The 20,525-nt window shown below is 43.1% G+C and overlaps 2 protein-coding genes and 1 non-coding gene across 6 annotated transcripts in view; 2 read left to right on the top strand and 1 right to left on the bottom strand.

The window, feature by feature from the left end:
* Nucleotides 1–18,517, top strand: part of Wipf3 (WAS/WASL interacting protein family member 3) — a 127,732-nt gene extending 109,215 nt beyond the window's left edge. For 2 of the 3 annotated variants that reach the window (XM_087206586.1, XM_021254078.2), the window contains 2 exons: nt 17,696–17,873; nt 18,349–18,517. In XM_087206586.1, coding sequence (XP_087062712.1) covers nt 17,696–17,805 — 110 coding nt within the window. In that variant the 3' untranslated portion in view covers nt 17,806–17,873; nt 18,349–18,517. Of the gene's footprint in view, nt 1–17,695; nt 17,876–18,348 lie in introns of those variants that run through there. The other variant, XM_087206587.1, reaches the window with a different exon arrangement.
* Scrn1 (secernin 1) overlaps nt 1–20,525 on the bottom strand; it is a 137,396-nt gene that overhangs the window by 77,867 nt on the left and 39,004 nt on the right. For both annotated transcript variants that reach the window (XM_004839488.4, XM_087206588.1), the window contains exons 4-7: nt 13,929–14,131; nt 10,825–11,019; nt 8,750–8,915; nt 521–701 (exon numbers count right to left, since the gene is read on the bottom strand). In XM_004839488.4, coding sequence (XP_004839545.2) covers nt 521–701; nt 8,750–8,915; nt 10,825–11,019; nt 13,929–14,131 — 745 coding nt within the window. The remainder of the gene's footprint in view (nt 1–520; nt 702–8,749; nt 8,916–10,824; nt 11,020–13,928; nt 14,132–20,525) is intronic.
* On the top strand, nt 15,867–15,968 carry LOC147829203 (small nucleolar RNA U13). The gene has a single exon (XR_015449434.1). It is a non-coding gene; the product is annotated as a small nucleolar RNA U13 (small nucleolar RNA).

Raw genomic sequence — 20,525 nt, 5'->3', positions numbered from 1 at the left:
TATATATATGTCATAAAATTTACCATTTTAACCATTTTTTCAATGTACAGCTCAGTGACATTTAGCACATTTACACTGTTGTGTAGCCATCACCACCATCTGTCTCCAGAATGTTTTTGGAGAAATGCTTATTTGAAACAACATATGATTGCATCTTTAAATAAAGCATTACCATCAAGCATCCTTTTTATCCTCAAAAGTACGCAAAGAATTTTAGACAGCACATTGAGTATCCCTACTAGAACCGTGCACTTTGTTACTCCTAAATTACCAGTAAGTAAGAGATATTCTTAGCCCACTGAGTTCCAGAGTAAGATCAAAAGCAGAGGCTTTGTCTTACTTGGCTTCAGGAGAGCGGGTGGGCGAATTAACACCAGCATTCTGGGGAGAGCTGGGGTAACCTGGCTTTCTGGAAGGAGACTGCTCGAGCTGGACAGGAGAGAGAGGAGCTTGCAGGCTGCTGCCCTGGCCCCTTTCTCTCTCACCTCGCCACCCACCAAGGGCCCCCACCCAAGCTTACCTGGTCACTTTCCATGACAGCGCGTGCCCACTCGTGGGCCTTATACAGCTCATGGCGGCGGTCTGGTTTCTCCTGGAACCGAGGCTCTTTTTTGGCAGGGTCATCGTCCCCAAAACAGGGGGACTGTGCTTTGGGGACAAGTTTTACATCATCAACAAAGATGAAAGGCTTGAATATTGACCTGGAAAGAAAACAGAGCCACTTAGGCTAGACTGAGCTCAGAGCCTGAGGACACCCAGAAATGGTCCTTTTACTCAACAAAGAACACTGAGCCAACTTTCAGCCAGGGGGTGCTGGGTAGTGGGTGAGTACATGCCAAAACAGACACACGGAGTGTGCTATTAGCTATTTCAGTAAAACTAACAGCCATTTATAAGCTTTACGATCTTCTACTTATAGCAAGGAAACATCAAAACAGAGTGTCTCTGTTCAGGGTGCACCATCTGAGAGACCCTTTTCAGTTCTACAAAGTCAGGCAAATAGACGTGCAGTGTTGGGGGAAAGGGTATAATGACCCATCAGTCTGAGGTAAAGAGCCCTTACTGCTTCTTTCCTGGATAAGGGTTTCTGTTTTTGAGGTTCTGTCCCACTGAAAAAATCTTTGTAACGTCTCTCACAGACTCAAGGAGGGGACAGATTAAGGCAGATGACATTGAAGGATCCCAGAGCCCCCACAGGGGCCCAGTTTATCAGATCTGGATATTTTTTTCCTCTTCGAAATGGGCACACCTTGGCCCGCTCCAAGGAGCCTCACATGGGACAGGAGTGAGCTGCAGTGTTGACTCTCAGCCCTGAGGGAGGTGGGGCCTGGGGCAGCCAGAGCAGCCTCATCAGTGCACCATACAAACATTTTTCTGAGCCTATGACTGAAAAGGATAGGGAACCAGTCACCGCTGCTGCCCAAGTCCAGTCCTGGACTTGCAGCAACAGCAGCACTGCAGAAGCTGAAGCAGAAGGTGCGGCTAACAAGATCCAGAGAGACTCATAGCATCCAAGTCTGGGGGCACTGCTAAGCACACTGGTAATGAGAAGGGCCCCTAGGCTAGTTTCCTGCAGCGACCATGGGAAAGAGGGCTCAAGAGAGGAAAGACACTAGTCACAACATTGGACACCAGAGCAGACCAACTTAACTGGAAAGCAAAGGCATGGGACCTTCACATCCCACGCTGGCGAGGGAAACTAGATAAGGACAAGTGTCAGGGACTCTGCTGTCTCCTGCAGGTGACTCACTTATATATCGTCAATGGGAGATGAGTCCCCTCCCCGGCCCTCTCTGCTGGGAAGCACACAGCATGCTGGGCTGCGCCCTCCCAGGGCCCTTCCCTCCCCTCCCATCATCAAAGGGAGTCCCCAAGACATAGGAGAGCCTCATGGGAAGAGACCATGCCTTTCCCTTTCTACTGACTGTTGGAGGTGAAATAGGAACAAATGCAAAACTTCCAACTGTCTAAACCAATTCTGATTCTCAGGAAGTGCGGGTAGGGGGAAGAAGAGAAGGAAAGTGTGCCCGGCACAGAGAGGCATCCGGAACTGCCTGTCTCTGGCTGCTTCCATTGCCTCACCCTGTCCTATAGGGCCAGACAGCACCAGAGCATCCCTGGAAGGCTGGCGCTCACCAGATAGCAGTGGCAGACAATGGCCTGCAGACTCCTTAGGGGGCGGGGGACAGAGACCCTCTGTAGCCTCCAACCTGCTCAGTCCACACATTCTCAGCTCCCGGGCTCTAAGCTGGGCAAAAATAGTGACAGCGTGGCTTCCCCATGCTCACCCCGGGCTCTGAGGCTTTTTGGTGGAACTGCTGCCATCTCCACCGCAGGCAGCCAAGGGGCTGCAATCTGTACAGAAGCCTCCTGAGCCTAGGCCAGAGAGGATGCCTCCTGGGAGAGGAGTTCCTGGCTTCCCTTTTTGTCTACCCAAATCATAGTGATGTCCACTTGTGAGATGCTACTTCCTATTGTCCCCACACCTACCTTTGTCCTCCACCACTCAAAAATAGGGCAACAGGAAGCTCCTCATCAGGACACCTGCACTCCCCTCCTGAAACCCTGGTGCTTTACTTCCTGTGTGTCTCTTCTGACACAGTGGCCCCAGGAGAGAACCCAGTCAAGGGGTCCAGGAGGGGACAGTGTGGCACCAGAGGGGCAGAGAACCATGCTGGGGATGGGGCTGGCACATGAGGCCTCTCTCTGCCTCTGACCCACTGTGGCCCCCATGCTTCTCCTCTCTGGCTCTTATCTGGACTAATGTGATCCTTCTGGTCCCTTCCAGTGTCTAAAAGTATTTTGCTATTTCTATGTCACATGTTTGTCATGAGGCCCATGGCCCCACGGCTCCAACTTCAAAGTAAGCTCATGCTAGGGGGTGAAGGGCGCACGAGTAATGGGGAAAAAAATAAGAACCAAGATATATCACGTACAGGTACAAGCACCCAATGATAAATGGAAACGAACTGTATACCTAAAATGTACCAATAAAAGAACTAAAAAAAAATTTTTTTAAAAAGTAAGCTCATGCCACCTATAGTCAGTCTTCTGCATCCAACATGTAAGAAATCGGGATGTTTTATTGGATGTAACTTCAAATCTACTCCACATCACTGGAATATGGATGTTAGTTTAATTAATGGATGTTTCTGGTGCTTTTCTAAGATAATAAGTGCTATATGTTTATTCCTTCTACCTATCAATTTTGTTTTTAAAATAAATAAATACAAGCAGCAGGTGCCCATAATATTTAAAGCAGCCAATGTGTTCTAAGGTTTTTTTTCAAAGTCTGTAAGGAAGTCAGTGTTCCCAACTGCTAAAAAGATGAAGTTAAGGTAGCTGAAGAGGGATTTTCTGAGACTAAGTAATATAAATAACAAAAGCATATAAAGACAATTACTATTTCAGAATAATCAATAAGAACTATTGCTGATAATGTGTAATAAAAGGAATATTTACTTCAGATTTGGGAATTATGTATCATTCAGGCTTGATCATTTGTCATGTCCCCAAAACAGAACTGTGGGTGATTCAGTGACCCCCAAATGTTCTGATTTCTTATCAATCCTTACTGAAAATCACATTTAAAATTCCAACTAGGTAAAGAGGTACTCTGGTATTTTCCCACACGTGAACCACAGACAGCAGGTTCTTCAATGCCACACGAATAAATGTATGCCAAATAATGACCCAGAGAGACTGAATGATTTGGTTAAGGTCATATATCCAACTAGTGTCAAAGCTGAATCTGGGTTGTGACCACTTTCCTACCACCCGTCCAGGATAAGGCCCAATTGGCCATACACATGGAGCGCCCCAGTGTCCTATGGACAACTGTTACAGAACACAGCCTCATTCTCCAGAAAGTTCATGGTGCTCCCATCCCCACGGCTGACTCTGAGAATGATCTTCAGAAAAGTCACTTAGCTCAAAATTCGTCCTGGCCACTTAGCCCATCCATGATGTGGTATGAAATAAACATCAAATGTTAGGCTGAAAGGGGGAAGTGCTTGCAATGGCCACAGGCAGGCAGCACACGGCTAGTTAACAAGGAGTTTAAAGCTGGCTGAGCCACTTTAAAGAGACCCTCATGAAGCACAATTAAACCAACAAGACCTTGTGCAACATACAGAGTCATCAGGCCCCAGGCACACAGCTCATGACACAAAGCACATCAGAGGCCTCGAAGTTCTTTCTCAGAGCCACAGAATTTTATCCCTTGAGTGACACTTTTTAGGCATAGCCAAGGAAGGTACGCCACTGGAGGTACCTAGTTTATCTGTTCTTTTTCCTTCAAAAACCTTGTGATGGATTTACCAAACTATAAAAAAAAATCTGTTTTCCCATCATTTGTTTTCTCATTTTGGAAGAATAGCAAAAATATCATAAAAATCTCTTAACATGTCATACCATAAGCCACTTTGCATTTGGTTCTTGTGGCTTCAATCAATCATTCACATATTCATTCAGTAATTATGTGTTGAGCTCTGACCATGTGCCAGGCACTGTTCCAGGACCAGGGACACAACGCTGAGTAGCGTGTCCTGTTTTACAGATGAGATGACTGTGGCTCACAGAAGCTCTGTGCTTTATCCGGAGTCACATTCCTCATAACTGCCAGGTCAAGAGCTAAATGCAGAACTTCTGGGTCCAAACGATGGCCTCCCATTCTTGGATCCTTCCATTGCTCTCTTATACACATTGTGCTGCTGCAAAAATCATCATCATAATAATGATGTTTTGTGCTCTGGGACTTGAAGTTTTATTATGAGTGGCCACCCAACAGTTCTGACCTCAGGCCAGGGCTCTGTTCTTGCTGAAGAGGTGGACATTCCCCCAAGCAATTAAACTAGACTGATCTTGTGACCTGGAGAATCCAGTGAAGGACGTTAGGTACAGAAAGGAACAAGACAGAGGCCCCTGCTCTGATGAATCTGCTAAACTGTGAATCAATCTGCAAGGAACCTAGGAATAACCAGTTTGTCTCAGAATACAGGTGTCCCTCTGAGCAATCCATCTTTGGGTCACTGCAGCTTTATTGCCACAATATGTCACTTTAATCACATCAAAGCCACACCTGACTGAGAGCGGCACCAATCCATGGAGAGAATTTCAATTTTACAGGGAAAGAGAACTAATGCTTTTGGAATACAGGACAACTTAAAGATGGTGTGCTTGGCCCAGTGCTTGGGAGGATTTAGAAAGTCAAAAGTGTAACATGGAGAGAGAGGAGACACAGCGCTGGAAGAATTCAAAATGCAGTTGGAAGGGAGAATGCCCTTCCGCGGGGGTCCTCAGCGCTGCGAATCTGTGCGGGTTCTGCCCTGCATAAGTTATGGTGTCTGGCCTCAGGACATTTTCTTCAGTAACAAAAAGGTACGCCCCCATGGCTGCCACTGAAGTAGGTCAAACACTCCATTTTCCTTGTATATTACCATCCTGTATCTTGAGTATTTGTGCACTTTCCCATATGCAAGGACCTCTTAGTACTTTGCTAGTCTAAAATATCTTTGAAAAAAAAATAAGCCCAGTCTGCTGACTTCTGTAGTATAAATACTTCCTCTGTGGCATATTTTAAGCTACCAATGGCATCAGGGAACACAGAGTTGGGCAGAGATGCATACAATCTGCTCTCCTTGGCTCCAGCACACTCAAAGACTCTATTCCTACCCAATTCCTGATATCAATGAAGCTTTAACAAGTTGCAGCTTCCTAGGAAATGGCTTCCAAAAGTCAGAACCAGCGCACCAAAGCCAATTAGTGTTGCTATATGAATGACTTAAGTACCTGACTCGACAGAATATTGATACTGTGGAATTTGCCTTCCCCATAAAATTAATGAAAGGACTTGCACATCCCCCTCAATCACTTACATGGTACCTGGCTCACTGTAGGATGGAGGGAGGAAAGAACGAAGGGATAAAGTGAATGTGAGAGAAGGTCTTTTCAAGAAAAGGATTTATAATTAGTTCAGTGAGCAATGAACAGAGAAGTGCTCAAGCAGACAGGACAATAGTGAGACTCCATTCTTTGGTTCTAACACTGACTGGAAGAAATAAATACTGTATTATAGTCCTGCTCTTAGATCTAGTGATTTGCAAGCCCACTGCTCTGAAACTATCTAAAAATTTCTAATATTATTAGCACTCACAGAAGCCAAGATCTCCTTAATTGTGTTACCTAAAAACCTTAAGAGTAGGTAAATATGCTTCCTGCTGACAAAATACAAAATGTTGAACATGCCCAATTATAGAGAAACACTGAAATGTTGAATAGGACAAAAAATAACCTATGACAGTTCTACAGTCACAGTGGGAGACACAGCCCATGTAACTAGGGAAGATAAAAATGAATGTCTTCCAGAAAAGCCTTAATCTTCTACAAGGTCTTTTCAATTAATTTAACCATGAATAATTTTCTTTGTAAATTACTTGAAATTTTCCATTTTAAATATCAGAAGGCTATTTTGCAAACCATTTCTATAATTGGATTAAGCCATGTACTTCAGCCTGAGAAATGAAATTCCCCTACATTCATGTCCTGGCATCACAAAGCCTGTCTCCTAAGCAGGATGACAGCAGGTATGTGAGGCAGCAGGGCAGTGAGGGGTGCTTCAGTCCAACCCCCTCCATGAAAAGCTCCTGCTTCCTAAAAAATAATGGCCAAATACCTTATCTGAACATTCCAGGAGCTTCAGAATAAACATCCATTCATACCCCCAAAAGGCCAGCAGGGCCATCAGCACTAGGGGAACAAGCTAGGGCACATCCGTCAAGAGAGGAGCCCAGACCCCAGGGAAAAGAGGAGCCCCCAGATCTGCAGACCAAAATGTGGGTGGAAGGTGGGACCATGGAGCCGGGGGTTCAGAACTGGGAGATGAATTGCAAAACAGGGTCTGGACTCAAAGAGGAGCGTCCAGAGACGGGTGGGGACACTGACCCACTGAGCGGCTGCGGCTCCCTGTTAAAGGGCAGCAGGGGACCCCACCAATGTGGCTGGGCTTGTTTAATGGAGAGGCAGGAGGCAAAGGAGATGGAAACTTAATCACCAGCCTTGTCCACAAAAGGAACCACACTGTAACCTGTGCTACCTATAACCTGTGCCATGCTCTTTCATGCTCCTGTGCCATTGCACATGCCAGTCTCTCTGCCTCCTGCTTTTTACACCTAGTAAACTCCCATTCTCCCCACAATGTGCCCCTGGCATTCCTCAGGGTCCCCTCAGAGTTCCTTCCTCAGTGAAATTCTCCCCTTCATCATGTCATCTATGGGACTTCTTTCCTTGTCCTCACCTCATCCCTGATACTCCAGAAGCATATTTGGTATGCAGTGATTCAGTGGGTAACTAAGTATTTGCTGAGTGAATGAAAAAATTAAGAATAGTTTATACTAAGTTCAATAGTCAGATCTTGTTAGATGATCTACTGATATTGGCAGTAGTTTTAAAAATGAGGCCAAAGGGCCAGGAGAAATGTTTGACTTTTCCCCTGAGTCATTTAAAATAAGGAGGTGAGGGGAAGAGGGGAGGGGAGAGAAAGAGGAGAGGAGAGGAGAGGACAGGAGAAAGTGCCCTGGCTAGACACATCCTTGTCTCGTATTCTTGAAATAATAACAGGAGAATGAACATTTTCAGCTTCAAAAGGAATGAATTTTATCAGTAGCAGATTCTTTGGTAGCAGATTCAAAAGCTTAACTGACATTAAACAATGATTACAGTTTTTGCCCAGTAGAGCACTGAAGTGCTCCAGAGAACCTACAGAATAGGCAGTCTTGCAGAGCTTTTCATGTTGAGGATCAGACTTACCTTACAGAGTTCAAGGTCCACCTTGAAGATTCTAACACAGTAGCTTTGGGTCAAGGCATGTGTATTTTTCTAAGACTTCTTCCCAAATAATTCTAATAGTGAACAATTTTTAGAAAGCACTGAATGGTTGGTTCTAGGCTACTGATAATGTGACCTGTGACATACATGACATTACTGGAGAGGGGCTGCTCTCTGACTGGTAGATCATAGACGGTCTAATAAATAACAGTTAAAGCTACTAGATACATACTTGGGTTATCTCATTTGTTCCTCCCAACAAGCATAAAAAGCCAAGGTCTAGTTACAGAAAGTAGCCCCTGCACAGTTACAGTAACTGAAGCTTAGAGAGGTTAAGTTACTTAAACAGCCACTGGGTGACTGGGGTGGATTCAAAATCCATTTTAGAGGCTGTGTTCCTAACAACTGTGCAATCCTCCCTCTTTACTGAAGTATGTGAACAGAAAGCAACTCCTTAAAACACAATGTCTTCAAGAATACCTAAAGTTGCCTTAACCCATAATTCCTTCAGGCCATTTTGTTCAGTGACTTATAGGAACTGATTTTTCTGATAAATTTGGGCATCTCTGTATCTCACTAATTGCATTTTGTTCATCTTTGTATCCCACATCTATAGCACAGTGCTTAGGCCACAGTACATATATTCTCAACAACTATTTGATGAATTTAAAAATAACAATTTCATTTGGTGATTGTAATAAATACTATGTGACTACAGCCACTTCACCCAATCAAATTAGATGGAGCTACAGCACTTCACCTAATCACACCTCTTTGTGCTCTACTGCCAGTGCTGAGATGGACTGAAAAAATGTGATTTCACTATCAAAGGAAAAGCCATGGTCAGGAACTTAGTTCATGCTTGTTGAGTGAGTTTTCAAGGTGGTGCACACTTTCTGATTCCATGACTGTGCCTCAGACAAACCTGGAAGGATCTGGAGTCCCCGTGAAGTAGTGAATGCATGGAGAGCTTCCATTCTGAGGCAGGACAGACACTATACTGGCTGTGGTGAGGAAAGATTCAGAGTCTATGCAGATTCCACTGGCTTTGTCCCTTAAGATGTTAATCATCGTCTGGACAGTGATGGTTTCTAAAAGAGGAGAGATGGAAAGAGCACATGTAACTGTGGCAGGCTAACCCAAACCTATCCACTTCTTTCTCCTTTTACTAATAAGCCACCTACAGTTACAGCTAAGAGCATAATTATTCATCTACAGAATATATTTCCCAGGTTCCCTTGTGCCTAGTTCTGGCCATGTGGCAAGTTCTGACCAATGGGAAGTGAGCAGAAATGCAGTGTTCAAATTCCTGGTCACACCTACGTCCTTACCCTTCACTTTTCTTTTCCCCTCTCCTGCTATCTGGGAGACTAAAAATGGAAGACTTGTGTTGAACAGAGTGCCCCCGACCCTAGTATCTTATTTGTCACAAAAACAGGGTTGTTCTTCCTGTAGTATTCTGTAGTCTGGACTCTGCCGATGGTGTTCTTCTTGTGTTGTTCTGTATGTTCTTCCATCCTCTGTATCTCCTGTAAATCTGTAGCTAGATTCAAAAGCTTCATCAGATTTCAGGCTGATATTTTGGCAAGACTATCTAATGACCTTTATCAAGCTAGTTCTTTTAATTAAAAACTTCCAGCTTTTTTAAGTTCCCATTTAAAAATGAATACTGTCTTACCTTCCCATCCAGAATATATTACTGAAGTTCTACAGCAAAAGTTCTAACAAATTCTTCTAGATTAAGGACCAGGAAACTTTTTCTTAAAGAACCAGATAGGAAGCATTTTAGGTTTACGGGCCATATTGTTTCCATTATAACTTGCCTGTTGCAACTGCTCAACTCTGCCACCATAGCATGAAGCATAAACAATACATAAATAAAAAGGAGTACTATAGTTTGGATTCTGAATGTTCCCAAAGGCTTGTGTGTTAAAGGCCTAGTCACCAGCCTGTTGCTCTACTGGGAGGTGGTAGAGCCTTCAGGAGATGGGGCCTAGTGGAAGGAATTTAAATCACTGGGGGCATGTCCTTAAAGGGTATATTGGGACAGCAAGGGTCTCTCTCTCTCCTCTTCTCCCCTCCTCTTACCTCTCTTTTCTCCGTCACTGGATGAGCAGTTTCCTTACCACTTGTTCCCTGCCTCACCCAGACCCAATAGCAATGAGCCAACTGACCATGAACTGAAACCTCTGAAATCATGAGCCAAAATAAACCTTTCTTCCTTATAAGTTGTTTATGTCAGGTATTTTGTCACAGTGACACAAAGCGGAGAAACTGCGTGGTTGTTTTCCAATTAAATTGTATTTACAAAACAGACAGCTGCTACAGGACACAGTGTACTGACACCAGTTCTAAATGGTCAGAAGTTTGGCTTACTAAATATATGTACAACTAAAAAATGTTAGAGATTTTTGGAAGAGTTTATACTCAGGTACAAAAGTAACAAACCATCTAGTCAACACAGTTACTTAAATATGAATTCTGACTTTTAAATCACTAACTGGGTGGCAGATAGAATGTTTGTAAAGAGAATTCAACACAACAGTTCGACCCAACAAACATTCATGGAACAAAGGACCATGCTGGATCACAAGAGGAACCTCAGATGAACAAAAGATAACACACCTACCATTATGGTCCAGCAAGATAATGAGAATAGGCAAGACAAAAAAATAGAGGAAAAAACTAAGTCAAATACGTCTATAATGAACCCTGAGGAGGGCTACAATAAATATCACAAAACACAACAGAACAACATTGATGATTAAAGGGGAAATGGCATCAATAGAAACAAGAAACCTCCATGGATGAGGAAGCACTATATAAAAATAAGCACAAGGTGCCCTCTTGCCAGCGTACCAGGGACTTTGGGTACAAGTTGGTTATTACAGTCTATTCTCTACTCTTCCTCTTTGTTCAACCTCCGAAGTTCAGACCAGTTTTCTGGAATTGCCATAAGACAACAGGTATAAGAAGGAAAATCATAAGGGTCAAACTCACCTTCTTGCTTTTCTAAGCTCTCTATGCCTGCACAGCAGTCCAGGTGGTCATCAGCTGGAGAAAAAACGTGGGAAAAATTGAACTCGTCCTCTCCTGTCCACCAGCCTTGACTCTGAGCATAAGTTCTGAGTTCAGGATGCTCTGCATCCATCTTAGTGGTGAGTGAAAGTTGATTGCAAATCCACTTTACTCCCTCTGTAGAAAGTGCAAAGCCCAGTTAGTGGAAAATATATTTATGGAAACTTAATCAAGAGAATCCTTTCCCTGAAATCCTGACTGTACAGAGAGGAATCAGTTCAAGTTTTGAAGAAACTTTTGAAGAAACTGTTTGGTCCTCTTTCCAAAAGACCTCTTAAAAAGTTTGAGCAGTCTTGACCAGGTATCTTCACATTTTAAATGAGCAACAACTTTACTGATCATGGTTTTACAATCAAAAGGAGATATGGGATGTTTTTCATTTTACCTAGATAAACTCCAAGTATGTAATATTTAAAAGAAAGGAGAAAAGTTCTTTGAAAGAGATACTGCACTAATAAGACAGAAATTTGTAAGAAACTGCTCCATGGGAATGCTCTGTAGCATCCATAGGCTCCTTGTTCCCACCTTGACTCATTTACACCTGGAAGAACACTTTATACCATTCTCTGCCCAAACATACATGATTTTCTAAAAAATACAAATCAGTTGCTTCTTCATTCAGCTTTTTTTTTCCAGTTCTCAATATTTAGAAAAACACAGTGGAAATGAGAATGAATTGCTTGAAAATAACAGACTGTACTTGCAAATGTATGTGTCTGGGTGTGTCCGTGTGTGTGCATGAAAAATATATGAGAATTTTTTTTCTCATAAAAACAGAAGTATAGCTAAAGAGACACAGAATCAGAAATGTCTGCATTCTGGGTATGCTCTGCTTCGATGATAGAGTTAGGACAGAAATCCTCATCAGCTGGCAGGCTTGCTATGTGTTCTATAAAACATGAGCTCAGATACAGAGGATGATTTGGCCTTCAAACTTCAAGATGCTGTCCAGAGTGAAAACAGCATCCTAGCAGTGCTAGCTCAAAAAGGCCATTCATAGCTGCTGCTCCAAGGGAGTATGCTGAGAGCTTCCAGGTTCTTGGAGAATAAAGTGAGAAAGAGAAACAGAGGTCAAACTACAAGATGCAATGAAGCCATTCCTGCCAGAAATCTAGTCCCTAGAGGCAGGATCAGTGTTGTACTAAGTTCTCCCAGGATGTTTTGCTCTGATTTATACTTCTAAAAGTGGCTGATAGGCATAGTCCTTTACTGTTCATTTTTTCATAGGGCACTACAAAATTAAAATTATAAACAATTCAAAAATTAAAAAAAGTTTTGGCCTAAGCAAGTGATTTTGACATCATTCATACTAAGCTAATAAAAAAGAAAATAAAGGTTTATGTAAACAACTCCACAGATGTTATTTTCCTAAAGGGTTGATTTATAGTAGACATTTGCTTTCAAGAATCAGCATTTAGAGGACAGAGTGCATTAAACCCTACTGCCATCAATCACATGGGCTACTGGGATCAGAGGACATGAAATCAATGAGTCCAAGAAATGGCTGAGATTTTTTATTTCAATGTTTAGTGAAAGACAACATTTATTTTGTGGAGATAGATTTTTTAAACTATTATGATGAAGGGAAGCTCAGCTTTTGAAATGCAGTTATAGATCAAAAAGTCTTAGATTCTACTCAAAAGCAATCTGAGTGCTTTGGAGCATGACCCACAGGCCTTCTTGATGGAGCCATTCAGCATTTAGAATTCATCTTAGGAGGGCGTATAAAGGAGTTTTAAGTTCCTGCATTGCAAGGGAGCTAGAGACCTGAAGGGCCATCCTGGCTGCCTCTGTTCTGTAAACACCACAAGGCAAGGCTCTGCTAGATGTATGTGGGGCAGACAAGGGTGGGAAAACTCCCCGTGGCTGCTCATTTTGCACCCTTGTGAAAATGAAAAGCCACTCCCTCTTCCAAACAGACACAGCCTTCACACAGCTTGACCAGGAAATCACAGACCAGATTTCTCTGCCTCAGTGAGGCAACTTTGTATAGGGTTTAACGTAGCCATCGAACTGATCACTGGGCTTTGTGCACAGGCAACAGGCTTCACTCCCAGTGAATGCACCAAATCTGCTTCTAACTCAGGTCAAATATGGTTCCAACACCCATAAGGTAGGGACAGCAAACAAGTTTCACTCTTCTGATTAACAGGAAGGGATTGCATAGTAAAACGTAGGCCAAGTATAAGCCCAACAAGAGAAGAATGCAGTGATCTACTAGCCATATCTGCCACAGGTACCGGAGAGGGAAAGGCAGCACATATGTCATGTATATATCATCCTGTCCTAAGGAATATAAGAGGAGGGTCCGGGCCAATTCTCTCTTACACCTATTTAGTCCTCTTTGAGGCCCTTTTCCCATTCCGGATCCCATTCCATCCAGAATATGAAGGCGCTGAGGTGATACTCTGAGACCACCATGCCCAGCTCTAACCTTTCCTTCCCAGTGTCTTTGAAGCAAGATGCTGCACCAGCCACACAAGAGGAATTCTATGGACACTAAATCCTGTATGGATGACCAAGTTCTCTGCTTTTCTAGGAACATTATCTCACAGAGAAATGGCCTGGTTGGCCCAGCGAGGCATTAAACAGTGCTCACACAGATCCAATCTCCTATTTCACAGCCAGATTCCGGCACAGGGCTGGAGGGTGACAACAGACAACTCCCTGTTGAAGAGATTCATAATAGTATGAATAAAGAACCACCACTTGGCCAACTAACAGTGTAATGGTTTGGATCATGGAGCTGCTGGTGATCAGAACTGAGTCCTTCGCAGGAAGCAAACAGAAAATATGAAGTGTTTACTGCATCATTCCCCTGGGTCAACATTCCTTCACTCTGAATTTGGAGACTTCAGGCTCACATGTGGACAGAGATGTCCACGAGTAAGAGATATGCCTGAGCATGGAAAGCCAGCATGGACAGGGTCAGCAATCAGCATAAGTCTGGGTCTGGTGCCATGTGTCCAGCCAAATTTCAACCTTGAAACTGTGCTCACAACTCTTCCATCTGCACACACGCTCACCTGTGATTTTCTCAGCAGCCCAGTACTTCCCTACAGTCTCAAGCACCCAGGCTTCTTCACGATCTACAATCAGGTATGCGCTTTGAAAACTTTGGCAGGAGCTGGCATCTTCATAATAATTCCCACCTTGTCCATATTCTTCCAACAAGGAGACGATGACATCTAAGGCTTCTTTAGCTGTTGTTCCTCTTTCTAAACCAAGCCTACAGTGAAGAAAAGTGCACCTCAGTCATCTCATACCACTTGATTATTACCACAGCAACCAAAGGCTGGGGCAAGGCTGAGTCCTAAAGCACACCAACAAGTATAAGCATGTTAAATATGCAGGCTAATAAGCAAACTGATCAGCAATACTTTAACTGAGAATACCTGTCTCATGTATTCAGTTACCAATCATGGGAATGTTTAACATGCTTGGAAATCTTTCTGGGAAGAGAGAAGAATGGGGAGCCACTGGTCTCTCTCTCTAGAAAAGAAGGTCAGCCCCTCCTTTCTCTGCTGACTCTGTCTCCTAAGGGCCTGCAGCCCTGCTCTAGCCCTTAGTGAGACCCCTTTACCGTGGCACATGCCCCTTCCTGACTGTAGCCTAAGCATAAGGAAATCTCTGCCCTGCCCAGCCTTGGTCGCCACTATACTACAGCAGGTATTTTAGTTTCTGCTATGACCTGTTTGTGTCCACTGAAAATTCATGTGTTTATATTCTGACACTCAATATGATGGTATTAGGAAGTGGGGCCTTTGGGAGGTGATTAAATCCTGCCTTGCTCTATCCACCATCTGGGGACACAGCAAGAAGGCACCACCCATGAATTGGAAAATGGTCCCACAGCAGAATGTTGGCACCTGGATCTTGGACTTCCCAGAACTATAAGCAATTTATTTATGGTGTTTACAAGCCATCCTTTCAATGGTGTTTTGTTAAAGCCGCCTGAATAGACCAAGACAATTAGTAATAAAAGTGTCTGCTTACTGACCATTGTCCTGTATGCATATAATTTGCTCAGAGATCTCATTAGGAATGGGTGGCTGATTAGGACATGATCAATCCCTTTTCTACATATTTCCCTCCTACCCATCAGCCTACATCTATTGGTGTGGTTAACAGTGTCAGTTATCAAAAGAACATAAATTCCTTCTGAAGTGAGACATCCATCTTCCCTGGCCCTTCTAATTACTAAACTCTTTAAGTAAGACATAGATCACCGCCCTTTAAGTGACACTAGGCAGATTACATAATATATTTGAACTTCAGTTTTATGCCACCTATACAATAAGTGCCTATCTCATTGAGCTGCTATGAGAATGGGTTTTATGAGATAATGAACATGAGACTATGTAGCAATACTGCCTAGAATCAAGAAAGTGTGGTAAGGACATTTCAGGAGGTAGAACATTGTGGCAGAGAAATACATGATTCAGAGATAAAGAGACCCAGTTTCTAGCTCTGCTTCTGCCATTCACTGGCAGTACAGTCTTAAGTAATGTGATCTTCCAACTTTTTATTTCCTTCTTGATAAAGTAAAATGATACTACTCCCCTCTTGGACTGATATGAAAGAGGATGGCACATGATATATACTCAGTTCATTTACTCATCTGTTCATTCAAATTATAATTCTACTGGCAAGAGCTAAAGTCTTAACACAAGGACAACAGCTACTGAGATGGTGGTATAAGCCTCTTCCTGGTGAATTTTTCAACAGTTTAATACTTCCTGATTCCATTGTGCTGCCATAGAGAAGAAAAGCTAATGTAACTACAACCCATGGATTTAGTCTTGTAACAGGCTTATTATTTTAATCAGATCACTATGTACAAATCCATTTGACATTTTTCATTTTTAGCTTATTTAAGAAGACTTGGTTACAAAGCTGGGATTTACAAAGTCCAGTTTACAAAGATCCTAAGGCCTTAGAAGAGTGATAAAAGAATAAACCAGATGCTTTTGTGTCCCATGAGCATGATAACTGGGTTTCCACACTGCTATCTGAGATATGCCCCTTCAAATCTTGTTACAATGTTGGCACATTACTCATCTACACGAAAAAAGCAATGAATCCATCGAAAGATCAAATTAAGTAGACTTTTCCCTTGGCAATGTAATCTTCTCCAAGGGGTAGTAGCAAAAGCAAGTGCTCATACTATCTTGAGTATAAGGACCAAACAAGTATGCCGTGAGACATCTCATCACCCAGAGCTGTGCACTCTGCAGGGGCCCTAGTCACAAGAACTCATAAACACATTCCAGGCAGACCCCTGCCCGAGTCCCTTCACACAGCACTAGGTGACCCCTATGAACATGTGCTAGGAACACATGGATACCTGGCCTTGTCCAACAGCCAGATTTTTGGAGTTTGAGATTTCTCTTTTGTAGCTTCCAATTCTCTCTCCTGATGTTGCCTGCTTATGTTCCACTGAGACCGCTATTACACTTGGCTTCCACCCTGATCTGGATGTCCTCCAGACAGAGTAGGACCTCAGCACCCACCTAGAGGCATAATTCTGACTGATATGGGTAAAAGATACTCCTTTCACCCACATGACTCTGACTGATCTGAGTAAAAGATACTCACACCTGGTCTCCTGGCCACAAGGTGAGGCCAGGCTTGCCCTCTCCAAAGTACACAGGTCATGAAGAACAGCATAGTTATACACTCTCCACCTGAGACTGAGAGATGGAGCTGAAGCCCACCACACTGGGCATAGAGGAGATGCCAGAGAGCAGCCTATGGTCAACCAATCATATGGTTACACATGTCACCCAACAACTAAAAGATGTTCCCAACTTTCTCACCTCCCAGATGGGGTCAATGTGTATGATTCCAATTGCAAACAACTCTTTGATAGCCCCAGTGGTTAACTTCACTTTGCCTTAGCCCAAGCAGAACCAGGACACAGAAAGAATGAAATTAAATGGGCCAAGGTTACAGTCTCACTCTGACATCTACTTTCTGTGCAGTTCAAACCCTTCCAAGGTGTGTGCTTTGTCTGGGTTGTTCTGGATCTGAGCCTCAGAAGTTCCTGAATTCAATTCTTAGTTTTACAGGAACATCTTTATTTGGGTCCGTGACCTTCTCACAGGTATGTCAAGCTCATCCTGCCAGTTCCTGAAAGGTCAATACATCTCACTAAAGAAGATGAGAAATATCTGCATCTTTGTTTAAGAACTCTGATTGCTGGACTAGAAGGATCCGATCCCTTTTTATCCCATATAAATTAAACTAAGTTAGAACTCAATTTTCTGTGGACATATAATTGTTGCCCTGGAGAAAATGAAAATACTCACTACCCCTCCCCTTAATGGGATGGGCCTGGTGTCTTATAGGATTCAGCTAGAAACTACTTTCCTTCCTCCCCACAATCGATAAGTCTACAAGGCCTCTCTGAGTTTATGGCCTTTTGGATATTAGAAGATTCCCAGCCTTTAGTCAGAGGGTTGGAAGCAGGAAGGTAATGTTGTGAACTGGTATGTGTGTCCCCCTCAGAATTTCTATGTTGAAACCTAATCCCCAGTGTGATGATATTTAGAGGTGGGGCCTTTGAGAGGTCATGAAGAACTAGGTCATGAGGATGGAGCCCTCAGAATGGGATTAAAGCTCCTATAAGAAAAGAGACTGGAGGTAGGCATGGCAGCTCCAGCGCTCTCAAGGCTGAGGCAAGAGAGTCTCAGGGAGTTCAAGGCCAGCCTGGACTACATACCAAGACCCTTTCTCAAAAACAACAACAACAACAAAAAGAGCCCACCCTCTTCTGCTGTTTGCCATGTAGGTCACGAAGAGCAGTCGGCCATCTACAAACAAGGACATGAGTCCTCACCAGACACCAGATCTGCTAGTATCCTGACCTTGAACTTCCCAGCTTCCAGAACTGAGAAATAAATGTGTTATTTAAACCCCACAGTCTACAGCATATTTGTTATAGCAGCCAAAACAGACAAAGAAAGGTGGTAAGTAGATGTTAAAGTGATAAGCAGATGAAGTAGATAGTTTGAGATGTTAAAATTATGGAATTATTGTTTTCTACTGAGGTCCTGCACTAAACCCCAATAGATCTGAAGAGTCCAAAAGAGTCACTCATGCTAAATGCCCCATAATCAAAGTGAAGCATTAAGGAAGGAGAGAAATCCCACAACACACTAGTTTAAAAAAAAATCCAGTCTACCTTGGTCAACACAATAAGGAAGTCCCTCCTGTTTTAAATCAGCAAAAAAGTAACATGAAGTGACCTAATGGTAACCAATTGATTTTTTCCTATTGTTCTGTTCCATTTTTTACACTTTATAAAATCCGCTATTCCACTTTTACCTGGTGGGAGGTCTTATTCTATTTTGTAGAATTAAGGCTGCAATGATTCATGCAACATGAATGAATGCCAACTCGACCTCCTAAAACTAAATGTATTGTCACTTTGTCTTTTGACAGGGTGAAGAATGTATGAAGCTTTTTGATTCATCTCCATCTCTCGGAGTCTTGAGCTTCCTGTCTCATTAAGAGAAATAAAGTGCAATTTAATATGGAGTGTGCTGCCTCCTACCCGGGGTCAGCAGGTCTGGTATCCCTGGCTCACCACCTTCTAGCCCTGAGCCTTTGGCAAGTCTCTTAGTCTCCCTAAGCTCCAGATTCTTCGTCCACCAAATGTAGGTAAGCACATCTACTTCATTAGGTTGTTGTGAGAATTAAATGAAATAATACATGGAAAGCACGTCTTCCCAGAATGTTAGGAAAATCCTAACTGTACATGTACACGAAAATCCTCCTACAGACATTCACCCAGGCCTCCTTTCCAACCACCTGTGAGTTCTCACATTCACTAACAATCTAAAGACAAACTGCAGACTTTCCAAATTTTCACACTGGCTTCTTTTCAAGGACTGCTGTGTTTTTTAATGTGCTGAGGGACTGACGGGATATGTTCAGAATTATAAGATGTTCTGAAATGCTGAGATTGCCTGGGTTCTAGTACTAATATTAAATACAAATGGGAGCAGCAAAAATGAGTCTACAGCAGTTATGCAAAAGAAAGAAGAAACAGAGAAAACTGAAAGAGTGTGGTGACCTGCTAACCTGGTGCCAGCTTGGGAGGAGAGGCTTACATTTCAGGGATTGCGAGCCAGTTGTTAAGGCAGTGGTAACTTGAAATCTGTCATGGCGGGAGGATTTACACCACAGGAATTGGAAAAGGCCACAAATCAGGGCTGCCTACCCCCACCCCGAGCTGAGTATTAGACATTTCCAGCATACCACTGACCAGTGGGTTCCCAAAGTTCTTGGTCCTCACATATATGAAGGACATACTATCATGACAAACAGACCTTGGATTGTAAGAGACACCTTGACATGGAGAAAATAAATTTCCATCTTTTCATCAGCTCCTGTCAGCAGCTTGATACTTGAAACCAATCTCATAAAAGATGTGAAAATGTCTGTATGTGTTCATATGCCTTTTCTTGGCAAAAATAATAAATAAATAAATAAATAAATAAATAAAGGACTAGTTGTCAGACTCTCACAGAAATCTGTGGATCAAAAGCAACAAAACAAAACAAAAACAAGTAACAGGCAAAACTTGGCTTTTACCATCAATGTCACTGGAAATGAATTTTAAAAGCAGTATTGCCTAAGGCTTGCATTCCCCCAAACCTCTAAGAAGCACACAGTTTGTACCTCAGTTTTAAGGTCGGTGCCTATTGAAATGCTACTGTCATTCACTGATGTCTCTTTGAACCACAATTGGATTGGGCATGTGGATGGAAAGCACAAAGGACTGGGGTACCTACGGGGAAAATGCTGTGTTCTCTTAATCATCAGCCACAGTCCAAAACAGAACTGAAGTAGAGTGTAAAACACAAATAGTCCACTCTCACAGGAGGTGTCCAGGAAAGAAGTATGTCCTATCAGGACAAGCAAGGGCAGAGGAAATAGAGGTACCTCTGACAGCAATACCTAGAGAGATTCTGAGCCCAAAATTGAGGGAATGTAACCAACCCACAACAAGTTCCTCCTACAGCAATGTTTCTCAGCCTGTTTTGTGCATCAGTCACCTTAGGAGGGCTGGTTAAAACAGACTGCCAGATTCAGTTAAGGGTGGAGTAGGGCCTGAGAATCTGCATTTCTAACAGGCTCCCGTACCACACCTGGCTTCACAACCACTGCTCCAGAACCTAGCTGCTCAAACTAAGGTTTGTAGAGCTTCCTGGAAATTAATACAGGAGGACTTCTGGATCAGGAGTCACCTGTAGGACTTGGTTGATATGAAATGGCCTCTTACATTCTGACAAGGCTTGGGTGAACTAATTATAGCTGGTTTAAAGCTGAAACCAGAAGTTCAACACCAAGATCCACTGAAGGTACAGATACCTGCACCCCACCTCCCTCCAGGAATCTGCCCATGATGGGTCCTCTTCACACCCTTTTCATTGCAAGAGCCAGACAGGCTAGCAAGGGAAGGAGATGGACTTAAATAACTAAGGTTCAGTTCTCACCCTGTCATCTCCTCTGGACAGCTGTTATTATTCCAGACCTTGCTATCTATCACAATACCAATTATGTGCCAAATATACCTTCTCTGTCTACATCCTTCAGTCTTGAAGATCCAAGTT

This window comes from Heterocephalus glaber, unplaced genomic scaffold, assembly GCF_053883595.1.
Source record: "Heterocephalus glaber isolate CG9 unplaced genomic scaffold, H.glaber_assembly_v1.0 deba00000676, whole genome shotgun sequence".
NCBI lineage: Eukaryota > Metazoa > Chordata > Mammalia > Rodentia > Bathyergidae > Heterocephalus > Heterocephalus glaber.
Note: the sequence above shows the minus strand (reverse complement) of the source record. Positions and strands in the feature narration are given on the sequence as shown.